Source organism: Lytechinus pictus, chromosome 8, assembly GCF_037042905.1.
Source record: "Lytechinus pictus isolate F3 Inbred chromosome 8, Lp3.0, whole genome shotgun sequence".
Lineage (NCBI taxonomy): Eukaryota > Metazoa > Echinodermata > Echinoidea > Temnopleuroida > Toxopneustidae > Lytechinus > Lytechinus pictus.
In genome coordinates this window covers 39,599,371-39,624,895 of record NC_087252.1, presented here as the reverse complement: position 1 = coordinate 39,624,895, position 25,525 = coordinate 39,599,371, and the positions used below count along the sequence as shown (strand labels likewise).

Below are 25,525 nucleotides of genomic sequence, written 5' to 3'. Positions count from 1 at the left end.
GGCGTACCTAGGATTTTCCAGAGGGGGGGGGGGATTTTTTTAAGGGTTATTACGTCCGCGAAAAAATTTGACAAAAAAAAAAGGTCTTCAACCACAAATACAGGATTTCGTACCAGAAAAAAAATTGGCAAGCAAAAAAAAAAAAATGGTCTTCAAGTTCAAAAGAGGGAGCATACGTCTGTTTTCATTGCATTTCTACATTACAAATTATCAGTTGTGACTCGTCAGGGGGGCAGGGGTACGTCCCCTGCATGGGTTGTGACTCGTCAGGGGGGGCAGTCTGTCCCTCCTGCCCCCCCCCCCCCCCCCTTAGGTACGCTAGAGAGTAGTAGTAGTAGTACGTACTAGTTGTTGTATAATAATTTTCGATGTCTATACATACCGTATGATTCCTTGATTTATATGTTTTTCATGCCGCGCCGGCGCATAGGCCTATAACTTCTTCTTACAGCCCGTGGCGGGAAAATCTAACAGGACAGTAAATGCGTGTACTTATATCGCCACCGTACTATTTAATAATATGCTGTAACGCGCTTTGAGCCATACTGGGAAAAGCGCTATATAAAAATTGACTATTATTATTTGGTGTTCCATGGTGTATTTTAAAAGCTGTTAATGTTACTGCACCTCTGTTAAAACACCGATCGGTGGATGATGCTAAAAGATCAGTGTTGTTTCAACACCAAACTTTTTGCATATAATCGTCTCTATAATGAATGCAATCTAGCTTTAGCCAAAGACGGATCCAGGGGGCAGGGGTTCACAGCCGGCCCCTGCCCCCCCCCCCTTGAGAGGCACAATCAAAATCTGTAATGTACAAATGCATTTAAAACACAAGTGTGCCCCCCCCCCCCATCTTGAAAGTGAAGTCTTTTTTTATTGCATGTCAAATTTTTCTTCTGGGAAATATGCTCCCCCTCTTTTATCTTATATCTTTTGGTTCCAAATATCCCGATAACCTGCCGACTGAATGTCAAGCATATAATGATATTATTTCGATTAGATTGTGGCATTAGTTTCACTCATCATCCATGGCAATTTTCAACATTATTTGTTCATGCTACATTTAGTTAGGCCCTATATATTAATTCCTCCTGTTTTCCTCTGTTTTCCTTCTTTTTCTTCTAATTTCTCCTCTAAAATCCTTCACAACTCCCTGTCTCCCTTTGTAATTAAGCACATCAATAATTCAATATACACGTAGTTACGCGATGCCAGCAACTGTATTGGGGATACGCCCTACCTGCCACGATGCCTTCCTATTGGTTAGAAGGGCTCCCACTGGGAACTAACGATGATTTGATTGGTTTGCTTCCGAAAAGATGGGTGGGAACTAACGAACGTAGAGGGCAGCAAAACACGTGTGTTGCTGCCCTTTACATTCGTTGGTGGGAACTGATATATGACAGGGAAAAGACGATGTTCAGAATACCGATTTGTGACAATCATAGCAGTGTCAAATTTCAAGGAGAAATGACAAAATTATTTATAACAAAAGTTATGACAATGTTCCAGAATATTACCCCTGGATCCTCCCCTGTCTTAAGCGTAATTCTTACTTTTGTCTAGCTGAATGACATCCTCCTTTGTTGTTCCGTTGACTGAAGTACCCTGAGCGAGGATGCGGAAAGGGTGACCATGAAGATGGAACGGATGTTCCACCTTATACGGAGATAATCCCTCATCGATGAGAACGAGCTCTAACGTCTAGAACAAGATATAAATGAGATAATTATTATTCCCTTATTCCCATCAGCAAATCCGAAGCTTTGACTCCGGGGTTCTTAAATGGGATTGGATGTGTCCAAGTGCATTCTTCATCCTAAACCCCATCCTTCTTACACTATTGGCGGCTCCTATACTCTGTTGGGCTACTATTCTTCCGGCAGGTATTTTCTGGTCGTGACCTCCTCCGTACCACCTTCCAACCCTTATTCAGTTTAGATTTACTAAAACCTTATCCAGAAGGTTCTACTGCTGTTCTACTGATGAACTAAAATCTTGCATTAGCACTCTCAAAAAGTGATCTCATATTATCTTTACATAGAAATGCGTCTCTTAAGGACAAGTAGGTTCCCCAAACGTATTATGTTTTGTAGAATTGTGTTACCTGTCCTAAATCAACATCTATGTACTGTGTACATGCGCAGAACTCAGTATCACATGATTCAAAGCCGGCTTGTTCCACTTCACACAAAACGTCATCATAGGCCCCGGCTGCAGCGAGTTGATCGTCGAATTGAGATAGGAGAGGGAAGTCGGTGAATTTGAATGTCCGGCTGTTTATTTGAGGTACGTGGAAGTCGCCCCAGCCCGGTCCGCTTGGACCAATAGGATACAGGTCTGGGTGGTTAAACATCGGGTTATTGACCTGAAGGGTAAAAGTAGGAGATAGAAAGATGGCACTTAGAACGTTTCTCATCTCCTCATCTATGTTGACAAGGGCTTAATTCGGGATCCGAGCCGCCAATGCGCCATAAGTTTACATTCATGAAAAAAGGTGCTGACTGGAGCCTTTCTTTATCCCGCAATTGGAACCTTTTAAAGTTCAACAAAGAATCAGAAAAGGGGTCTAAACAGTCCTTTGGACAAAACACTTTTTACAAGTTTCTTCAGAAAGGCAGAAAAGGGTTCTATGCACTCCTTTAGAACTTCTTGCAGTTCTACAATGAAACCTTAAATGTTTTATATACAACCCATGGGGTTATCGATAGTGCTAAGAACCCCATATATTGTATAAAATTAAAGAACCATACGCAAAATTGGTTGGATTCCTCTCAACATCAAGAACCCCAAACGTTATATATAAAGAAACTTAAATGGTTCCTAGAACCTCTACAGGACTGTTAGAACCCTTTTCTGATTCCCTCTGAAGAACCTTAAAAGGATCCATTTACAAGACAAAGAAAGGTTCAAAAAATTTTAGGAGTGTATGGCCCGGCGTCCTAGAGATGAGGATATGGTCCATCAGAAGTTGCGCACCCACAAGTTGAAGAAAGGAGTTTGTTCATAGTGTGGAGGATAGCTAATTAAGAAGATGAGATGCTAGGGAAGGAGGGTGACCAAAATGGGCATGGATTACCGGGGGGGGGGGGCAGTTCAATTCCGTGGGTTTTTATCCCACCGCTGCCACCAAAAGTTGCAGAAAATCGGAAAACAGTTTATTACATACAGAGGCCGGCCTTAAACAAGACACATACCGTAATGATCTTCTTCGTGAAACATACCACCTCCGTTACAGCCCACCATTTGGAGCGTATCCCGTAAAGAAGAGTGAAAACTGAAACCAGTCAAAATGTATATATATAACAAAAATAAACAGATTATGAAAGCCTCAAAATAGCTCTTCTTTTTGGAACTTCTTCCTTTTCTTATCCCTTAGACCCCTAAAAATCAATGGATTGAAATAGAGGAAATAAAAAGTCAGACACAGAGAGATCATCTGAAGTTAAAAACTGCGTACAAAACAAATAAAACATTTCATACTTTCTTAATTATCAAAATTCATTTTTAATTTTATCACATATCGGCCCCTTGTATTAAACTTTCATATTTTCCGATTATCTCTATAAATTTGTATGTCCAATTAATTGACATAATACTATTTTCAAGTTCGTATTCTTTCTTGTTCTTTTCCCTAGATATCTTGTGTATTCTAATTTCTTTCATTTTATTTGCTAACAGCTCTTTGAAACTTCTATATAAAGAGCTTCATAGATTTTGTCTACCATTGTTATTACTTACGATCCGATCTTATAGAGTAAGCCCAATGATTAATTGATCATTGACTATGGATTTTATGCTTATTTTTAATACTAGCAACAAATTTACCTGATATAGAAAAGAAGATGAGGTAAGAGAACGAGAGAGAGAGAGGGGGTTATGTTGGGGGCAAAAAGATAGCAACATAATCTTACCGCATTTAGGTCAAAGGGCAGGTAGACCCTTCGCATGTTATTATTTGATGATTGTGTATGGGCGTCTGCGAAAGAAAAAAAAAGATGATGATTGCATATGAGTATGTAAATCTTATATCATTAGATTTACAATCCTTGTTTGTAGACCGAAGCTTCGTGAAGTACACATGTTCTTTTAGCAGTTTGGAGGTCTAGTTTAGCTATAGACATATAGTCCCCTTTCATCGATGCCCACATTCTATCACCAACTTTGATTATCATGCATTATTATTGGATATTGTATTGGGTTGTCTGTTCCTTGTTGCTTTATTATACTGTCCTATACAACTTCAGATGTATACCTTGCTTTAATACTACAATATCCAACTATTTACTAACTATCAGTGCGTAAGGTATAGGCTCGTGGTATCCTTTGCAATGTATTGAAATCGGACATACTCTGGGTTTTGTTTGAAACTTCCATCTCGAGACCAACACAGCTCTTGATGTCTGCTTCTTTTACACAGAGCCAGCAGTTGATGGATACATGGTTCTGCACTGTAATTTTTTTTAGCTAATAATGCATTTGAGCGATGGACTCTTTCGATTGGTGAACAATTCACAGAGGAAATTTCAATAAATCAGTGATTTTCACTGACTGATTTGCTCAGAACCAATCAGGTACCCGGATTTTAGTAGCTTATAACAATTGTAAATGAATACCATTGACTATTTGTTTCATGATACACACCACAGGGCAGGATTTCATCAACATTTTTTATCTGGCAAGTTGTCAGATCTTTCTTGATTTGTATTAGCTGAGAAGGATTGTTCCTATATGGTAACTGTCGGATTAAAGGTATTGTTTAACTTTGTGAGCAGCCGATTTAAAAAATTCTCAAACCAAGATGAAACATGTGTACAAGTGCATGTATTAGAACTAATAAACCCTGAAAACAACCATTATTGGGAATGAAAAGCTAAAACTACAAGGCAAACCCCGATTTTGTAAATAGGTGTCTTATAGACGCCTAAATAGTACACATAAGTGTATGGGATGAAATTAAGATGGTGTTTTCTGTAACTTTATATTTAAATTTTTGAAGCACTAAATAATTATTTTCGAACGCAATTTTTTCTGGGCTTCATTTTTGTAACATATCACAGACACAGGTGACAAGTGTGACCTTCTAGCTCAGATTTTTTAAAAGTCAAACCAATGTTAACCAATCACTTTAACAGGATTTTTCGGACAAAGCATCCGACAAGACCTTCCATGAAACACTCCCAAGGAGTTGACTTACGCAGAGATCTCAATTCATTGACAGTATGCACCGCCTCAGGTTCGTTATAATTTCTGCCCAAGTCTTGGTAGACGTTTCCTTCTCTGTCAACCAAAGGGTCAGCGGTCGGTACTTCTTCCGGTGCACCTCGGTACCTGATGATTGCCATCTCACGTAGACCCGTTCCTTGCTTGTAACCTTGGACCTTGAGCCAGTAATTGCTGACATTTTGAGATGCGTCCAGGATGAAGTCGTACCTGTATGGTTGAAGGAGATGATTGTCAACTTCCGGAACTTAGAAGAGATTTGACCCGAATTTAACCAGTCTATCATTTGTCGTACTCCATACGTTTAGAATGACTTACCCACAGCAAGAAAAGTTGTTTTATCTGACAATATGTAAATCTGGTGGGGCAGAAATGCAAACTATTTTCATCACATTCAACTGCCACCAGGAGCACATTCTGAAAGTAGATAATGGACAACACGAAGTGGTGCATTCAATCAAATAAAGTGAATTTTACTGATTACTCTGATAAGCTAACGCAATCATTCGATCTAACTGGCTGAGAGCAAATTATAGTCAGTGAGAATCAATAAACCTTTCATAATTTGCTCCCGCGCCCTGACCTGCTGACATTCTGTTCAGCAGCCCTTAAGTATTCTAATTTAAGGAACACATCTCATTCCGTGTCGCAGGATACACATTTCATAAGTCTATCCTGAAATTAATTTTCTGTTCAATTCACTTTGAGAATTCTATGGTTTTACATAATGCCCGTCAGTCAATCACGCATATCTGACACTTCGGACGAGAATTATTCCTCTCAGTTTCATAAAAGGATACGATGATACCATCAAACTAGTTTTGTCCATTACCTTTCCCCGCCGAAGAGGAAGAAAGCGTCAACCTCCAAAGGCTCAAAGTCATCTCCATCGGTCGAGATGAGAGTGATGTTATGACCATCAACTGATACCTTCATAGGAATATTGGCGATGGCACTACTGATCACCCGGAAGCGGTATCGTTTACCCTGTTGGATAAAGAATGAAAAGGGTACCTTACACTTAAGACTTAAAAGTTAAAAGGTACTTGATAAGTAACTTTTAAATGTGCCACGTTTGAAAAGGAGGTTCGGCACTCTATGCAAAAGAAAATAGCAAAGTAATGCTTAGTAATCAAATGTTCTCTAAGACATCCGGTGAATTTTTTTTTTCTTTAATGACAAAATCGACAATTAGAGCAGTATTCCTTATATGATCTTTAAGATCATCAATATTCATATGAAACTTAAAAGGAAGCTGCAGGCATTCAAACAACTCGTTGAACATGGAGGGACGGCTATCCCGTAAGTGAGATTTTTTTATCAACTGCAGCCAAAGGGCCAAAGTTGGGGTTAAGTAAGTCATCTTAAATACATTCCACCCTATTCATTAAAAGGGAAATTTGTCCACAAATTCCGCAATCGCTTAATGCCGTGCCCCTGTCAAACTTATACCTGTTGGACTTCGTAGATCACCCTCGGCGTGGTCGACGATGTCGGACCATACACTGCAGACGCACCCATGCCGTTGATCAGTATGGACACTGGGCCTTCATCAACACCCCTGAAATGGTCGCTGAGATAGGCCGCCGATATAGCTTGGTGCGTCCAATCAGTTAGGAAGACTGTGTGTTCGGGTAAGTCATGGTCGTACAGAAGATTATGCGGATCGTCCTGTAAAATTAAAGGTAAAGTTTTCAGAACAATATTTAACCCATGGCGTGCCTCAGGGCTCACTTCTTGGCCCCTTGCTATTTTGTATTTTCATTAATGACTTACCTAACGTTTTTCAATCATGTCGTGTTCATCTTTATGCAGATGATACGGTTATATATTATTCCGACAAAGATGTTAAAGTTGTGGAATCCACTTTAAACACAGATATGCAAGTTTTAGATAAGTGGATGTCTCAAAACAAGTTATTGGTTAACTATACGAAGACTGTCAGTATGCTCTTTGGTACGAGATATATGTTGTCCAAGTGTAATGCACTAGATGTAAAAATAAACAATACCAAATCCAAAAAGTTAATACTACGAAATATCTCGGATTCACATTGACGCTGAATTGAAATGGGATATTCATATACATAACATGTGTCAGAAAATCAGTAAACTGGTTAGTTTTCTTGGACGGTTAAGACATGTTGTTAACGAATCAAGCTTAAATTTGATATACAAATCCGCCATTTTACCACATTTTGATTACGCTAACGTCATTTGGTATTCCGCTCCACAAGGTTCTCTGTCAGCCCTTCAAAAACTCCAGAATAGAGCTGGCCGTATAATTATGAAAATAAATCCCTACTCTTTTGTCTCCAATCAACATATTCATGAGACTTTGAATTGGGAATTTCTTGAATGCCGCTATAAAAAGCATATATGTACAATGATATTGCACAATCTTTTTCCAAACTATATGTCTGATAACATTTCTAGAAGAACTTTAAATTATTCGCTTCGTTCGAACCAAAACCTTAATTTACCCAAACCAAATTCTAACAATTGTAAAAAGACATTTTTCTATAGGGGCATATCAATTTATAATCAATTGCCCAATGAAATTCGTAATGCACCAACTTTAAGTTCCTTTCATACTCTATTATATGATTATTTAGATTGAGCATTTGTATTTCTTTTTTCTTTTTGTCTTAGTAATTTTTTTTTTTTTTCTGTCAATGTATTTTACTCTGAAATGTTTTTTTTTTTGTTTAAGTATTTTTATGGTGTATATTACTTTGTATGGTAAATGTAGGACCCCAAGGAAGAACAGCAGTATTTTGAAAATACAGCTGAATTGGGTGATCCTCCGTTATTGTATGTATCTCTCTTGTATATTGTATATTTTTTTATCTGATTCGGAAATAAAAACAAACAAACAAACAAAGGTTGACATTGGAAATTAATTGCGTACACTCTAACATACTCTGAAAAGTGTGATCATAGTGTGGGGCACGATATAAAAGCATGTTCACACTGTTAAATATTAGCATCTTGGTGGGAATCACATGTTCGCATAGTCCACGGTGTGAACACCCACACGGTTGACGTTTCGAAAGTGTGAAATTATCTTCGCAATTTTCAATTTGACCATTTATAAGTGGGGATCACACCTTGACAATGTCCAACATGTGAACGCCGTGTGAACATAGTTTGTGACACAGTTCTTCCTTACATGGACGTAGGCTTGCCAGGAAATGGTTTTAATTTAGACCTATATTCAGAAGGTATTAAAAATTTCTTTTACTAAAACGATAAAATTATTGTCAGGTCCTTAAACAGTCAAGTATCATCAGTACTTAGTCAAAGTACTAGTAATATTTTGAGGAATGATAATAAAAATAGAACACAGCAAAATTGCAAGGGAAGTTCATGTCAAAGATGAAGTACATAATATGTCCATCAATCTTTGAAATATCAGATTTTAGATGAACCGGTGTCTGTTTTATGTGTCTCTAAGAAAGGATGAAGATTTTGAATTTGATTATGATCAATTCTCTTCTGCAAACGGACATTATTCAAAATCTCTTAGAATAGACGAGACAGATCCATCTACGGGTAGCCCCAAATAGGTTGTTGCAATCCATTCTTTCTAGTTCTTTACATATATTTTTTCCACAGCATCACAGGGTGAATTGAGGTCGACGCTTTTAAAGTAGTTTATGAGTAGCTGGCCAGCCAACTTTCGAATTGACCAACAATAAACGACAAAACATAGTGATAAGATGTGAAAGTGATAATTTTTATAACAAATCGTTTGACCAGACTTTCGTTACGGGTCAGTCATGACTGACATTGCAACTGACCTGCTTCGATTGCCTGATAATAAGTGGGCCGAAAAGTCCGTCTGCCCTATGCATGCCGGTGTGAGCGTGCCAGAAGTGGGTCCCAGGGTGGTCAGCAGTGAAATTATACCTATAATATGGAATAAAAAAAATAAGTGTAAAGATATTTGTGTATAGTTTGTAGCTTCAGGATATAAGATATATCCAACATGTTTGACTCACCTTTATTTACAGTCTATCTACTTTACTACTACTACTACTACTACTACTACTACTACTACTACTACTACTACTACTAGTACTACTAGTACTACTACTACTACTACTAATACTACTACTACTACTACTTCTACTACGATTACTACTACGACTACTACTACTTCTACTACTACTAGGCCTACAACTACTACTGCTGTATGCTGCTGCTGCTACGTCTACTATACTACTACTACTACTACTACTGCTACTACTACTACTGCTGCTGCTGCTATACTACTACTACTGCTACTACAACTATTACTGTTGCTACTGCTACTTCTACTACTACCCCTGGCTACTACTACTTCTCCTTCTACAACTCCTCTCTCGACTCCTCCGAGCCTGAATTTGTTTCCGGGTAGTATGTGACATTGACCGATCTTTAATACACCATCCACCAATACACTAATAATAGTATTATTACTGTTTCTATTTCTACTTCTACTTCTATACTACTACTACTACTACTTCTGCTACTATCATGCCTACTGCTACTATTTCTTCTTCTTAGCTGATCTTACTACTACTACTACCACTACTACTACTACTACTTCTACTACTACTACTACTACTACTACTACTACTACTACTACTACTACTACTACTTCTACTACTACTACCACTACTACTACTACTACTACCACTACTACTACCACTACTACTACTACTACTACTACTACTACTACTACTACTACTACTACTACTACTACTACTTCTTCTACAACTTCTCTTTCTACTATTCCGAACCTGAATTTGTTTCCGGGTAGTATAGGACACTGACTGATCTTGAAAACACCGTCCATGTACTGGGTAGACTTCTGATACAGACCATGCCAGTGAAGGGTTATTGACTCCCCATTATCCATATGATTGACCGTGTTAACGATGACCTCATCGCCATCACAAACCTGAAATAGTAAAATAATATATTTACATGTATACACGCACACACACCATCACACACCCGCACACACCACCCCCTCACACACATATATATATATATGTATATAATAGACGTGTTTTTCACGACTGTTTCAGAAACGGATTTTGAATTCTCTTTTTTTGTCACATCATGGGTACTGACGAAGAGTGTGACTTTACCTTTCATTTTTTGAGAGCTATGCTCCTTTTAAAATCTGCGATTTTATTTCTACGGCATTTACTAAACCTTTTGTGATTATATATATATATATATATATATATATATATATATAAATATATATATATATATATATATATATGGTTTCTCCCATTGGAGCTCGACAGGACAGCGTTTTGCTGGTAAACGCCAAGCTGGTATATAACCAATTACCTCGGAAACATTTTACGTCTAGGTTAATCAGTCATAGTGGCTGGCGTTATAGACGACATATATTACTCTCGGGCCTTTTATCAATGGCAGAGTAGGGATTCAAACTTACAACCTTGCGATTATGAGTCCATTGCTCTAACCACTGGACCACACGACCCGTTTATATTTGTATATATATATATATATATATATAAATATACACTTGTAAATAATTCAGCATCAACGCAAGACGTAGCTTCCATGTATCTCTTTATTACAAGCTTTCGGCCAATGGGGCCTTCATCAGGCCTATAATGCATTGAAACAAACAGAACAAACCATACAAATAAGGTCGAAATAACAAAGTGAATGTGTAACAAAGGGTACAGAACAGAAGGGTTACACTAAGATAACAAAAATAACAGAAATTAACAACAGAGGGGGTTGAGTACAGAACAGAAGGATTATAGTAAGATAACAAAAAATAACAACAGAGGGGGTAATGACTTGAACGAGATGGTGGAATACAATAGAAACGATTGGGAAACTTAAGTGTGTGAAAGGACAAGGTATTTACCGGCATTGAAATTAACTTGGGATTCTGTTCATCAGGAGGAGTAGTGAGTCTTGTGCAGGTAATACTGTGAAAAAATGAGGATAATGTTTCAAGTAAAATGATAACTCGTTTCAATATTGTATCTTGTATTTGGGTACATAACTATATTGATACAATATTGAAACGAGTTATCATTTTACTTGAAACATTATCCTCATTTTTTCACAGTATTACCTGCACAAGACTCACTACTCCTCCTGATGAACAGAATCCCAAGTTAATTTCAATGCCGGTAAATACCTTGTCCTTTCACACACTTAAGTTTCCCAATCGTTTCTATTGTATTCCACCATCTCGTTCAAGTCATTACCCCCTCTGTTGTTATTTTTTGTTATCTTACTATAATCCTTCTGTTCTGTACTCAACCCCCTCTGTTGTTAATTTCTGTTATTTTTGTTATCTTAGTGTAACCCTTCTGTTCTGTACCCTTTGTTACACATTCACTTTGTTATTTCGACCTTATTTGTATGGTTTGTTCTGTTTGTTTCAATGCATTATAGGCCTGATGAAGGCCCCATTGGCCGAAAGCTTGTAATAAAGAGATACATGGAAGCTACGTCTTGCGTTGATGCTGAATTATTTACAAGTGTACATAGAACATGACGCGCTGTAATACACGTTATGCAAAGGGCCCTCTTCTTTTGTTTTTTATATATATAAATATATATATATATATATATATATATATATATGTGTGTGTGTGTGTGTGTGTGAGTGGGTGAGTGTGTGTGTGTGTATGTGTGTGTGTATATGACTATTTTGAGGAGATTGGTTAAAAAAGAAGATTGCCTACCTCAATCGGAGGTCCTGGTAGGGATCTGTTAGCCACTATAATGGGCCTTGGGACACCGTCTGCTGCTACGCATTGTTCCCTCTGACAATCAGTCAGGTTGCACGGGCAGTCATAGCATGCCTTAGACATAGTATGATACCACTCTACTACAAACGTGTATTCACATTGCATTGGTTTTGAGCCAGTGCAATCTCGTAAACATGGGTGGGGTGACTTTTCTAAAGTGAAAGAGAGAGAGAGAAAAAAATTAATCCTATTTTGATTTCATTTCACCTTTCAAATGGAACAACTGCCTCTGATGTATACGATGCAGTTCAAAGTATGTACAATAAACCCTTGGTTTTTTTTTTCAATTCAATTCAAAATTTATTTCAATCAATCAATCATAAAAATACAGGTATATACAAATTAGATAAAAACATGGGATTGTGAGCCCCTGGAAGTTTTCATTTAAAAAACTTGTGGGTGGGGCACCACCATGATACAATTAAATACATATGAATATAAGATATACATAATGAGTGAACAACAAATAACATTGAAATACAATTTTTATTAAAGAGAGAAAAAATAAACAATGGGCTAATATTGGGGAAATAAACAAACAAAAAAACAAGCAAATTAGAAGTAATAATTATAAATCATAGTGACCTACAGTGTGCTATTGGCAGGAGTTTTTATACTGAGAGAAAAATTCAACTTTCAAAAGTTTTTTAAACTTATTTAGGGTTTTACTTTGTTTAATATCTTTGTTTAAACCATTCCACAGCTTGATTCCTCTACAACGTAGAGAATTTTGGGTAATTTTAGTTTTTGGAAGATATTGGTGAAGATCTGCTGAATGACGCGTAAAGTATGAATGGAAAGAGGCATTTGTGTTGAAGAGATTATTAAAAATATTTGGCAAGAGATTTGAATGATAATTGTACATAAATATATAACTATACATAAGAGCCAAGTCACAAATTTTCAATATTTTACAATCAAGAAATAACTTGTTTGTGTGACTATTGAAATGTGCATTACAAACTGTTCTGATTAACCTTTTTTTAATAAGAAGTAATCTATGTAAATGTGTTTTGAATCCATTCCCCCATCGTATACAGCAATAAGTGAGATGGGGTAAAACCAAAGTATTATAAAGTGAAATTAATACACGTCTGGGTAAAATAAACTTTAGTTTGCGGAGGACACCAGTACTTTTTGATAAACGAGTGCATCAATCATCAATATGAGGTTTCCAGGATAGAAATTAATTTATCTTGATACCTAAAAAATTGATATTTGATACATGGGAAGTAATCTTGCCATCCATAATAACTGGAGGAATGTCAGTACCAATTTTTTAGTTTGTGTTTTAAATAGTACAAATTTAGTTTTTTCAAGGTTCAGGGACAGTTTATTGCATTGAAGCCAGACAACAGCTTTACGAAGTTCACTATTTATGGTGTTAGTGAGAGGAATACTATTTTTTTGAGAAAGTGTTATACTGGTATCATCAGCAAAGAGTATGAAATTAAGAATTGAGGAACAATTTACAAGGTCATTGATATACAAAAGGGAAAGCAAGGGGCCGAGGACGGATCCTTGCGGAATGCCGTGTGATACTTGACTGAAAGTTGACTTGACACCGCTGACCACAACATACTGCATGCGATTCGATAAATAATTATCAAACCAATCAAGAGCGAGACCTCTTATTCCATAATGTTTCATTTTTTTAAGAAGTATGTCATGGTCAACGGTGTCAAATGCTTTCGAGAGATCCAAAAATATACCAATGGTGAGATTACCCTTATATATTTCGTGCCTTATACGATTATACATGTGAAATATTGGCATATACGTTGAATATTTTTTACGAAAACCAAATTGTTGTGAGATTAATATATTGTTATGATTCAAAAAGCTGTACAAACGTTCAAAAACAATTTTTTCTAGTATCTTTGAGAATATGGGTAAAACAGAAATCTATAATTAACAATGTCTTTACGGTCACCCTTTTTGAAAATTTGAACAATTTTAGCTATTTTAAATGCATTAGGAACCGCCGTAAGAAAAATGAATAGGGTCCCGTTAACATAAAACTTAAGGGTTGATATTTAAGCCTATTTATACGATTTTTTACATAGATTAGTTTGTATAGTTTAGTATAGTATTTTATTCAAACCAAATCAAACACAAACAGTGGTACAACGCACATCATCATAGAACTCAGAATGATAGGTTTGGGACCCAAGTGAAGCACAGCTTGTTAACGGGTTCCCTTTACATAGTGGTATACCACGAAAGTAACATATTTACAATGAGTAAAGAACAAATTATGTAACAATATGATTGTAGGGCTAGGTTATAAGACAGCAGTGATTAATGATTAATTTGCCCCACGATCAATATCATTGCTAGGCTATTTGTTACGGGGATACGTTTAAAAGTACCAATAATAGAAAGATAGATATTATGGAGTCTCTTGCGTCGTGCTAATCAAGTATGATTGTAAAAGTGTGTGTAGGGAAACGGGTGCGTATCCCGGGGGGGGGGGGCACTTCCATTGACGAGTGGATTCCATGCGCGACTATGGGGTCTCGAAAAGCACCCTAAACACGTATTTTCCATATTCTGAAAATGCACCCCTTAATAAGTATTGGCGTCTGAAACCCTACCCTTAACAAATATTGGAAACAAAACGATACTCTTGGCAAGTATTCCCTGAAATGATATTTTATTGTTATGTCACGGGTCCGTCGGCCGTCCGTTTTACCTTTACACACAATTTGGTTTAATATGGCCCCACCTTCCACACCTCGCGCACATCGGACTCTAAACACGTAGGCCCGAATTCACAAAGGAGGTTTAAACCCGAGAGGGTTTAAACCCCCTCCTGGGTTTTTTAGTCCACGGTTTAAACCCCCTCTCTGTTTCACCAACGATTGTTTCTTTAGTCCATGGTTTAAAATAAAACCATGGTTTTATTTTAAACCACGGTTCTGAGCATGCTCAGTAGAGCATATGTTGTCTGCTACGGTCCTTGTTGACGATGGCAAACAGGGTTCGAAAATCCAAAGTCTGGGGTTTAAACTACCGATTTTCGCTATCTTAATCGATTATATGAAATTACATTAAAAACTTATTCATTGTTGGATGAGTCGAATTGTATTGTACATCCACTATTTTTAGATATATCACAAAATGCAAGAAATTGAAAATTTGTCTCAACCACTGCGGTCGTCTACGCGTCGACGATTATCTCATATAGTGTTGGGGCAAAAAGGACATCCTTTATAAAACATTTGAATTTTGTTTTATCATCCCCGCAAATTTGACCCAAAACAAGTAGCTTTCCTAGCGAAATATATACCCCTTTTTCATTATTTTTGTGTTTTTGACACCCTTATCACGTTACGCACGTAAAGTGCCCTATCTTTTGAAAAGACATCCTTTTTACATGTTTTTTTGGTCGCGCATGGTATCCACTCGTCAATGTAAGTACCCCCTTGCCGTTACATGGCAAAACGATGTATCTGCAAAATGCACATTCGTATAGACAAATTACTTTGAAGTTAGGGCTTTTGTCCTTCTTCAAAATAAAATTTCCCAGTCTTGAATTTAGTTAGATTTATTAGAATGTGATTGAAATCATCTTCCTTAATAGTTTTTATGACATTTAACTTGTGTTTTCACTCGATCAGCATAACTGTTTTTTATGTAGATACAGCTTTTAGCCAAAATATCCAACTGTCCATATTAGTCATACGATAATGGCAACATGATGTATCTGCAGATACATCATACAGTTCCTACGGCGATATCATGGCAAAAAGGTGTATCTGCAGATACATCGATTAGTTCCTATGGTCGAATCATATGGCAAAATGATGTATCTGCAGATACATAATTTTGTGTTTATGGTCAAATCAATATAGCCATGAAACAAGCCTTTAAAACTAAAGACATGACAATTGGTAAAAGGGTGTAATTGGCACATACACAGTTTTAGTACCATAAACTAGTCTGTGACTTTTAGGGGCACAATTTGTGGGAAAAGATGTATGTTGCACATATACTATTTTGCCATAAACTAGTGTCTGTATATAATGGCACACAATTTATATGTTGCAGATACATTTTTTTGACATCAACTAGTCTCTGATGTTCGCGGCTCACCGATTAAGGTAAAAAGATGTATGTTGCATATACATCATTTTGCCATATTTCACGAAGCTGGGTGCGCTCCCTCACTTGATGGCAGAAAACCGAAAAACATTGCACTCTACTGTGGCATTTTAGGAGTGTATCTGTAAGCAGAGGCGTCGATCATGGGGGGGGGGGGGGGGGCAGGGGGGGGGGGCGATCGCCCCACCAATGAAAATATTGGGGGGGGGGCAAACATGTCGTTTTGCCCCCCCCCCAATAATTCCGCATGTGCAAAAAATAAAATAAGATTGTAATGTTACACAGAAATCAGCAAGCGAGATTGAGATACACAACTCGTTCTTCATCTAAAATCGTGCTCAAAATGTCCGCTTTTCAGATTAGAATATCAAAAATTTTCAGCTCGTGCTTCGCGCTCGCATCATTTCTGTTACAAAAACCCATACTTTTCATGATTAAATAGGTGAATAGAATGTCCCGTTTTCAGTTCTAAACCTCAAAAGAACTCCCACTGTGATTTGCAATAATCTTTTGTTGGATATATATCTTGTTCTTTATAAAAAACGTCCATAAAACTCATTTTTTCAGATCAAAATATCAACATTTTCAGCTCGCGCTTCGCGCTCGCATCTATTTTTTTTTTAAGATACCAATCTTAATCATTGGTACCAAAAATGCTTAGAATATCAAGCTTTCAGGTCAGAATATAAAGAAATTTCATCTCGCGCTCGCATTAATTTGTTGGTGAGATATGTGCGTGTGTGTGTATATATATATATATATATAGGCATATGTGTGTGTGTGTGTGTTTGTTTGTTTTGTGTGATCGAGCGCCTTTGGAAAGTTGATTCATGATTTTGCCCCCCCAATCTGAAAAATGGATCGACGCCCCTGTCTGTAAGATACATGCTTTTACCATAAAACAAGTTGGCAAATTTGTAAAACGTACTGCAGATAGCCCAAGCTATCTTGAAAATTAAAATACCTGTAATTATGAGAGTAAGATAAACGAAAAGAGCTCCTTGAAAAACCCTCCCATATGTCGAATCCTGAAAAAAGTCAAAATTTTCAGATACATCGTTTTGCCATGTGACGGCCGCCCTGGGTGCGTATACATGGTATAGGTAATCACTAGCAAAAAGACAAAAGAAGCTAGATTGGTGCAAATATTATAACTAGTTACAATTTCTTTTAAATTCTAGGCACTGGGAAATATAATTGTTTCCTAGACGGAAGTAAAATAAGCCAACAATGTCTTTAACAATGCAGTGTCGCCTAGAATAATCCCTTATAAGTGATGTATTGTTTTAATATCCTGTATTACCGCGATTAATGTGCACTGGTTACCCCTTGGTCATTAGTAAAACCAGATACTGTGCAACACCAAAAAATTTAGGTTATTTATGTGAGAGGAAGTAATGCAATCCGATAATGATCTTTAGTCAACTTCTATTACATACTTCATAAAATACATCAAGGGTTTTCCCACATGTTAAAGTAGAAATGAAAAGAATCTTGTCATTGAACATGATATAAGCATTATGAACAAATCACGGGTTTTTTAAAATTTATTTTCAAAGAGTTAAGTACAATATTAAAATTAGTAACAAGCAGGCCTATTAAAGGTGCTATTTATATATATAAAAAGGTAGAATTCAAAGTAATGCCAAAAGAACAATGTAATTCTATTTTTAAAAAATATCAAAAGAACATTTGTTATATCCAGGGGCCACGGAACGGTTTTGAAAGTGCGGGGGCTGAGCCGAAAGTGTGGGGGCTGACCATGCAAAAAAATCATCATCAGATGGTCATTTTTACGTTTTTGTGCACGGTTTTGGAAAAAGTGCCCCGTTTCCGCGGCCCATGGGAGTCCTCGAAATAAAAAAACATATATATTACAATGAATTTCATAATGTTTGTCATCTGTAATATCTTACCTGGTGAATTTATAAAACTGTTAGCATTTGCCGCCGTTGTCTCTAGTGCATTACGTATACAATTCGGGTCTGAAAGTAAGAGGAAATCAAGAAAAAAAACGTGAGTATAATAAAAAAAAAAAAAACCTTAAAGCGATGATAAAAGTAATGTAGCTAAACATTATAATGATGATAATGATGACGATGATAATTATTATAATAGTAGTAGTAGTAGTAGTAGTAAAAAATATTGGGTAAAAATGCCCCATGAGGGTAATTATGTGTCCAACCAACATTGGGCATTTCTTTGGGGCATTTTTATTCATCCAGTGTGATGAAAATTTTGCCCATTCTAAAGTATATGATTGCTGCTTATGTTTAACCTTCCTGGACAATATGCTTCCCGCATTGGGTAAAATACTGCCCTAAATTAATTGGACATATAATTACCCTCGCGCTGGTTAAAATATTATCCACTATTTTGTTGCAGTGTAGTGTAGTAGTAGAAGAAGCAACCATACTACTACTACTACTACTACTACTACTACTACTACTACTACTACTACAACTACTACTACTACTACTACTACTACTACTACTACTATACTACTACTACTACTACTACTACTACTACTACTACTACTACTACTACTTCTACTACTACTACTATACTACTCCTACTACTACTACTACCACTACTATTACTACTACTACTACCACTGCCACTACTACTACTATTACTACTACTACTACCAATACCACTACTACTACTACTGTTAATGATAACAATAATAATGACAGTAATAATTAGAATAACAAGAATAGTAAGATTAGTAATGATTGAATGATTGTAATAATACTAATAATAATCATAACAGACGTGGAACCAGCAAGGAGGCCTTGCAAGCCTTGACCCTTCTCGGCCGTTTTTTTTTTTTGGGGGGGGGGGGTGCTTGCCAAACTGTACAAGTGCTCCCCTTAGATGTGTGAGCTTAAAAAAAATGCTTGCCAAAATATTTTCTAAAAATCGGGTGATAACACTTTTTTTAAACCATATTTTGTTACCCCCCTCCCATTTCCGGCAAGTCCCGGATCTGTACAACTCTTTATCGGTTTAAAGTACAATGTAAAAGATATCTCTTTGGTAATCTGGGTAAAATCTAGTTTCAAAAGTGTTGTTCTATAAAACTATGAGTTATCACGTAGCTGGCCAGCCTAGTCGTGTATGTGCGTGTGTTTGTGGGTGTGAGGGTGTGTATGTGTTGCATATTTGTTTTTGCTTATATATCTTTTTTTTTTTTTACATATCTGTAGTTAATTCTTATTATGTACAGTATGTTCCTTCTTTGTGTACATCTCATTTATTGTAGGGCCCCACTCGCAAGCTCTGCTTTTTATGGGTCCTCGAAAACCTCTCATATATATCATTTATCTTTTTGTGTCATCTGTTTATTAATTGATTTGTACTAATGTGTCTGGTTTCTGAATAAATTTAACTTGAACTTGAACTCTGCCCATAGACTTAAAGTAATCAAACTTCTGGCAAGGGTTTTACCCCACTGGACATAGGTAAATAAGGGCTATCTGGATTCTCCCACAAACTCTGAGAAATGAATATGTTCCTATCTGTTTGATCTGTAAATATATGCATAGTATATACCAGGTAATGATTTAATTTTTTTTCACCAGAATATGAAAACTCAATGAGCAATTGTGTAAATTTTATCTAACGTGCAACGAGCGAATCCGGATCTGTTATTAGTCACCAGCAGCACGTTTAACAGTGGTACATTATCGTAGGACTCTTTGGCCTGTATTCTGAAGTCGGGTTTAAGTTAAACTCAGGTTTATAGTTGTGGTGTAAGTATGGAAAGCCAAAAGTATCAAAATTTTTATTAAGTTGTATGTGTCTTATGTTTACTGTGCTCTTTCCTGATACATCGATGGTGAAGACAATCATCTATTTATACTTCTTAGACTATTATGAATGATTTGAGAGCCAAATGAGCTGAAGTATGATATCTCTACTGTTAGTGATTTATGTAACAATTGGCTCGCCATACTTAAACCACAACTTTACACCTGAGTTTAAGTTAAACCCGACTTCGGAATACGGGCCAATGTGTTAATCGTAAAAGAAAACCCCTTGTATTTCAAATAACAAAACTCTGAAATAGTCAGCCCAAATGCAGGGCCCTGTGACGATGTTTAAAAAGGAGTGATGCTTTGGAAAAAAAAAAACTTATGAGCAAAAAAAAAGGAAAAAAGGAGAATAGGGTTTTCACTCTAACGAAGCCACCCCGCTTAACTATAAAAAAATACTGGGTAAAATGCTCCATGAGGGTAATTATGTGTCCAACCAACATTGGGCATTTCTTTGGGGCATTTTCATTCATCCAGTGTGATGAAAATTTTGCCCCCTCTAAAGTAATTGATGCTTATTTTTAACCTTACTGGACAATATGCTTCCCGCATAAGATAAAATACTGCCTTAAATTGGTTGGACAGATAATAATTACCCCTCGTGCTGGTTTAAATTTTACCCAATATTATTATTTTTTTACCGTTAGGGCGGTTCCTTCTTATGGTTCTTCTTACATGACAGGAATGGTCCTGTTCAATACGTCTAATTTGATTTTTTTCTTCTTCACTGATGAGACAAGGCAGATGCAGCACTCTGGAGCTTTTGGACTTTAGATAACTGTGTGTTGGGTAAATTGTAAAGCAAGGCATTCCCGAAATCAATTCGTGAAGAAATCAGTGCATGAACTAATTTTTCAGTAGCAGATTTTGGCAAATATTTTCTGATGAACCCAATGTTGCGGAGCTGATACCTTACAGATCTACAGATGTTGGTTATTTGATTTCTGTTTCTGTTTATGGGAACTCCCGTAGGAACTCGGCAGGACAGCATTTTGCTGGTAATCGCCAAGCTGGTATATAACCAATTGGCTAGGAAACATTTCACGTCTATGTTAATCAGTCATAGTGGCTGAGAAGACAGATATTACTCCTTTTTATCAAAGTAGAGACAATGGCAGAGTGGGGATTCGAACTCACAACCTTGCGATTATGAGTCCAATGCCCTAACCACTGAACCATACGACCCAGACATTCCACAATCTAACATGATCACTATAGGTTACGACACGTCGACACGTCTACATTCTATATACACTGTAAAAATGAAGTGCTAATTTAGCACTTACAGTGCTTGTATAGTGACTGCAGTACGAGTGCTGATTTTCTACACTGTACAAAATGAAGTGCTAATTTAGCACTTAAAGTGCTTGTATAGTGACTGCACTACGAGTGCTGATTTTCTAGTTTAAATTTGAACTAGAAAATCAGCACTCGTAGTGCAGTCACTATATAAGCACTGTAAGTGCTAAATTAGCACTTCATTTTTTACAGTGTACCTCTGCATTTTGTCATCACCAGGGCCTACCACTAATTAGGACAAATGCCAAAACTATCCATCTGACCAGATGGCCAAAGATATAGCACCAAACATTGTCACGTCCGAATCGATAGTTAATTGCTATTTCCTAATTAGTTGAGTCCCTGACCAGGCTCGGCCTCCATGTATTGAACACCGTAGGCTGACCATGCATGGCAAACGCGCAATTGTGACACAGAAAGCCTTTACATTAAACTTAATATCATACAAATGACAAAGAAACAATATCAACCACTATAGGGTAATACTAGGATATTTGAACAAGGGGGTGGGGCAAAGTGGCAGGGCTAGGCCTACTATTCAACGGAACTTCTTTTAAAGAACTCGTCTTTCTTTCTTTTTTTTCCCCATTTTTTTGGTTTTAAATTACTCCCCCTTTTTCATGTTTTCTAAATTATTTTGTTCCCAGTTCTTGTAAAATTATAAGGGGTAGGACATAGATAGCTTTGAGAAAAAGCAAAATTCAAATGAAAAACTACGAAAATATCAATTACTACGGTACCTGCTTTACTAAATTATGAAAATACTAATTTTCGTCAAAATTAGGCCTATGATATTATTAAACTTTTGAGCTTCTTTTAAACTGTATTCCTCTGTATCTATCTGGAAATTTTCCCAGTTCTCTTTTTTTCATATTTTTGTGCTTCCGAGTTAATGATCAACAGCTTAGCGCAAAGTCTTTAAGAAATAATATGCTATTTGCCATGCCATTTCGATCAGGCCTTGATTTACTTTCCCTGAAGAACGTAGCCCGGCCTTGCATGAGAGATAGACGGAAACCAATGCTTATCCAAGGTCTTATCCTGACTCTGACCTATCTTGGACTTAAACCATGTTTCATAAAACTGCTCGTAAGTTACAAGCGACTTTACGAACGAAATAAGATGGCCCTTGTGCTACGTGATAATCCCTATGTCATTGACTTTCCACCTATAAAAGAGCAATATCTAGTCGTTTATGAACATGGTAAAGGCGGTACGTAACTTCACGAACTGAGCTTTATATGAAACACCTAACTATACCGTTACTATTAATTTACTACACAAAGGAGAGGAGGAGGAAGAAGAAGAAGAAGAAGGAGGAGGAGAAGAAGGAGGAGAAGACGAAGAAGAAGACGGAGAAGAAGAAGAAGAAAAAGAAGAAGGAGTAGAAGGAGAAGAAGAAGGAGGAGGAGAAAAAGAAGAAGAAGAAGTAGGAGACGAAGAAAAAGGAGAAAAAGAAAAAGAAGAAGTAGAATGAGAAGAAGAAGGAGGAGGAGAAGAAGAAGAAGAAGAAGAGGAAGAAGAAGATGATGATGAAGAAGAAGACAAGAGAAGGAATAGACGCAAAATCTCCTCTCCATCTAAAGCAGAACTAAATAGTTTAAGTCCTTCATACAGTTACTGAAATCATTGTCGCGTTGTATGCCTACCCTTTCCCCCTATAATGATTTTCGGATACTATACAGTATAACTGACAAACAGATCGATAAACTTTTATACGAAATTCAATTCAACCGCAGGGAACTGTCTGCTCAGTTTCTGAAAGCCAAGAAGTAGGTCCTTTTGGTTCTAAAAAGAGGACTTTGACTTTCGAATTTTAATTAAACTAGGATTTTTGCAGGACAGCGCAAGGGGAGATTTTGATAAGGGGTGGGGGGGGGGGGTCAAGACCTATTTTTCTCAATTGAAGAAGACATACAGGAGTAAAACGACCTACACACACTACCCTCTATGTTCTCCCTTCCTTGTTATTACTCTTCTGCTTTTCATTTATTTATTTATTTATTTTTGGTTCAGTCAACTCTGTTTGGACATTTTCGTTTATGTTACAAAATAATACCTATACTTAGACTTCTCTTAAAATGATATCCATTCCACATAATATCAAAACTTTATCCCAGTATAAGAACAATTATCAATTGAAAATGTAAAAAAAAGTGAAATGAGACGAATTTTATCTAGATAAGAACAAGATGAATATACACGTGATGATAAATAAATAGTGACATATTAAATAGTGAAAGGGAATTGATAGTACTTACTCTGTGCTTTGGTAAGCACGCAAAACGCCATCATCCAGGCAATGGTACAAATAGCGCTCTTGAAGTTCATTATAGCATGGAATTATTCCTCCAAGTAATCAAAAGTCTATATATCTCACTAATTCCTTGTAAACACCCAACAAGTGTTAGGGAATATGTGTCTACCAACGACCAGAGGTGTGATGAGAATTCGTTCGATAAATGTTTAAACAAATCGAATGAATGAATTAGGGCATACGTTTCTCGTTTTTATTGAAGATAGGTCGATCTCAATCTCCTGAATTTACGTCCTGCTCCACAGAACAACGCAGGGGAGGTTACTGTGCTTAGAAGCCAGCTTATCTGCGCATGCTCAATCACAAGCTAGATTCGATTACGAAGAGTGAAGTATTTCCATCTGAATATTTGATTTGATTTATTTATTTCCACATTCCAATAACAAAAGTATACACAAGTGCCATATTTTTTTTTCTCAGCATAACATTACAATAAGCAAATGACATAATGAATAACATATGCATACTTACATTCTAACAATCTGATTGAAATATATTCATACCTGATAAATTTCCTTTTTTTAATCATTAAATAAAATAGCAGAATATATATATATATATACATATATCGACACAATACATTTTGAAATGAGGGAGATAATACATTTTAAAATTTAAAATGTGAAACGAAAATGTGCATATCATATATTAGAAATTACTCGCTTAATAGGGTATTTGAAGTTTGCCATACCATTTTATTTCATACCCAATCAATCAAGCACGGCCAAAGGCGGCGAGGGTGGGGGGACTATTTCGGCATCCATGGTTTAATGGGTGGGGGTAGCAATATTTTTGGATTGACCGGGATATGAAACCCAGCCTTGAACTTTTTAGCACTATCATTTGAAGGCAAGGTAGGGTTGGCCATGATGGTGTTAGACGGATTGATAATTAGACCATCTGCTATTAGACCAAGAGGATGCAAAAACCGCCATCTTTGCTAACTTCGAGGAACTACCTGGAAAGGACCACTCGATCTGACTTTTCACTACTTTTACAATTCCAAGAGTTAAGCAAAGACTTTAGTCGGCTAACGCGCCCCCACCCTCCCGAGGAAAACAGTCTCCTGTCTTTCCCACCTCTACATCAGATACTATTCATTACATATTTCGTCACGGTCCCGGGGGGGGGGGGCAGTCAAATATATTGCTGTACACACGCGTGACCAAAAAAAAATGCGTTTAAAGGGGTATTTTTTCAGTTTTCGACACGGGCCGCGCGTGCACTCGTTAGGGGTATAAAAAACACCGATTTTCAAAAAAAAGGTAGTTTTGAATGACTGGTCAATTGTCAATCGCAGGGTCAAACGTACAGGGTATGTTTTTTTTCCAAAGCTTTTTTTTTAAGACTAGCCAGACGTATTTATTGTATGTCTTTTTTCCCCAAACTTTTGCTTCTGGCGACAACTTGTTTAGGGGCCAAATTAAATGTGTAAATAAAGCCCGCGAAAAACTTGTGTAGGGGGTTATTTTGCCCACAGAGAAAAACTCGTTTATAATTGAGGGTGTTTGGAAATAATTTAGCCACGCGTGTGTACATTAATACATTTAACTTCCCCCCCCCCGGGGGGGGGGGGGGCATAGCATTTTCGTCACCCCTCAGCAAGCTCAACCTTCTCCTATATTGTATGTAATACAGAGAATGTGAAAGTGTGATAAACATACAAAAGGATACGGGTGTATCTGAAACTGATAGTCTCTCTGTTCTCGAAACTCGATCTGAAACAATGCTCTTAAAATACCGCATACCCCAAAATGCGGGTATTTTTTTTAATTTTCATTTCATGTCAGGTGTACTCTCTTTGAATGTGGTATAACTGGATAATGACAGTAGAAGAGGTTATTCCAACTTCACCGCAAGGATGACTAGTAAATTTTGTTTCTTTTAAGAGCTGGGGCGGCGGAGCGAAGTTGAAAAGGGGGGGGGGGGGAGCACAGGGGAAAAAGGGAACCT

At 37.0% G+C, this 25,525-nt stretch overlaps 1 protein-coding gene across 1 annotated transcript in view; it reads right to left on the bottom strand.

The window, feature by feature from the left end:
* Positions 1–23,860, bottom strand: part of LOC129266949 (uncharacterized) — a 28,451-nt gene extending 4,591 nt beyond the window's left edge. The window contains exons 1-11 of the mRNA XM_064104072.1: positions 23,517–23,860; positions 18,055–18,123; positions 11,966–12,183; positions 10,013–10,173; positions 9,029–9,137; positions 6,679–6,897; positions 6,059–6,213; positions 5,201–5,436; positions 3,918–3,982; positions 2,111–2,371; positions 1,560–1,707 (exon numbers count right to left, since the gene is read on the bottom strand). Of these exons, the coding sequence (XP_063960142.1) occupies positions 1,560–1,707; positions 2,111–2,371; positions 3,918–3,982; positions 5,201–5,436; positions 6,059–6,213; positions 6,679–6,897; positions 9,029–9,137; positions 10,013–10,173; positions 11,966–12,183; positions 18,055–18,123; positions 23,517–23,586 (1,711 nt within the window). The 5' untranslated portion in view covers positions 23,587–23,860. The remainder of the gene's footprint in view (positions 1–1,559; positions 1,708–2,110; positions 2,372–3,917; positions 3,983–5,200; positions 5,437–6,058; positions 6,214–6,678; positions 6,898–9,028; positions 9,138–10,012; positions 10,174–11,965; positions 12,184–18,054; positions 18,124–23,516) is intronic.
* Positions 23,861–25,525: the final 1,665 nt, after the last annotated feature.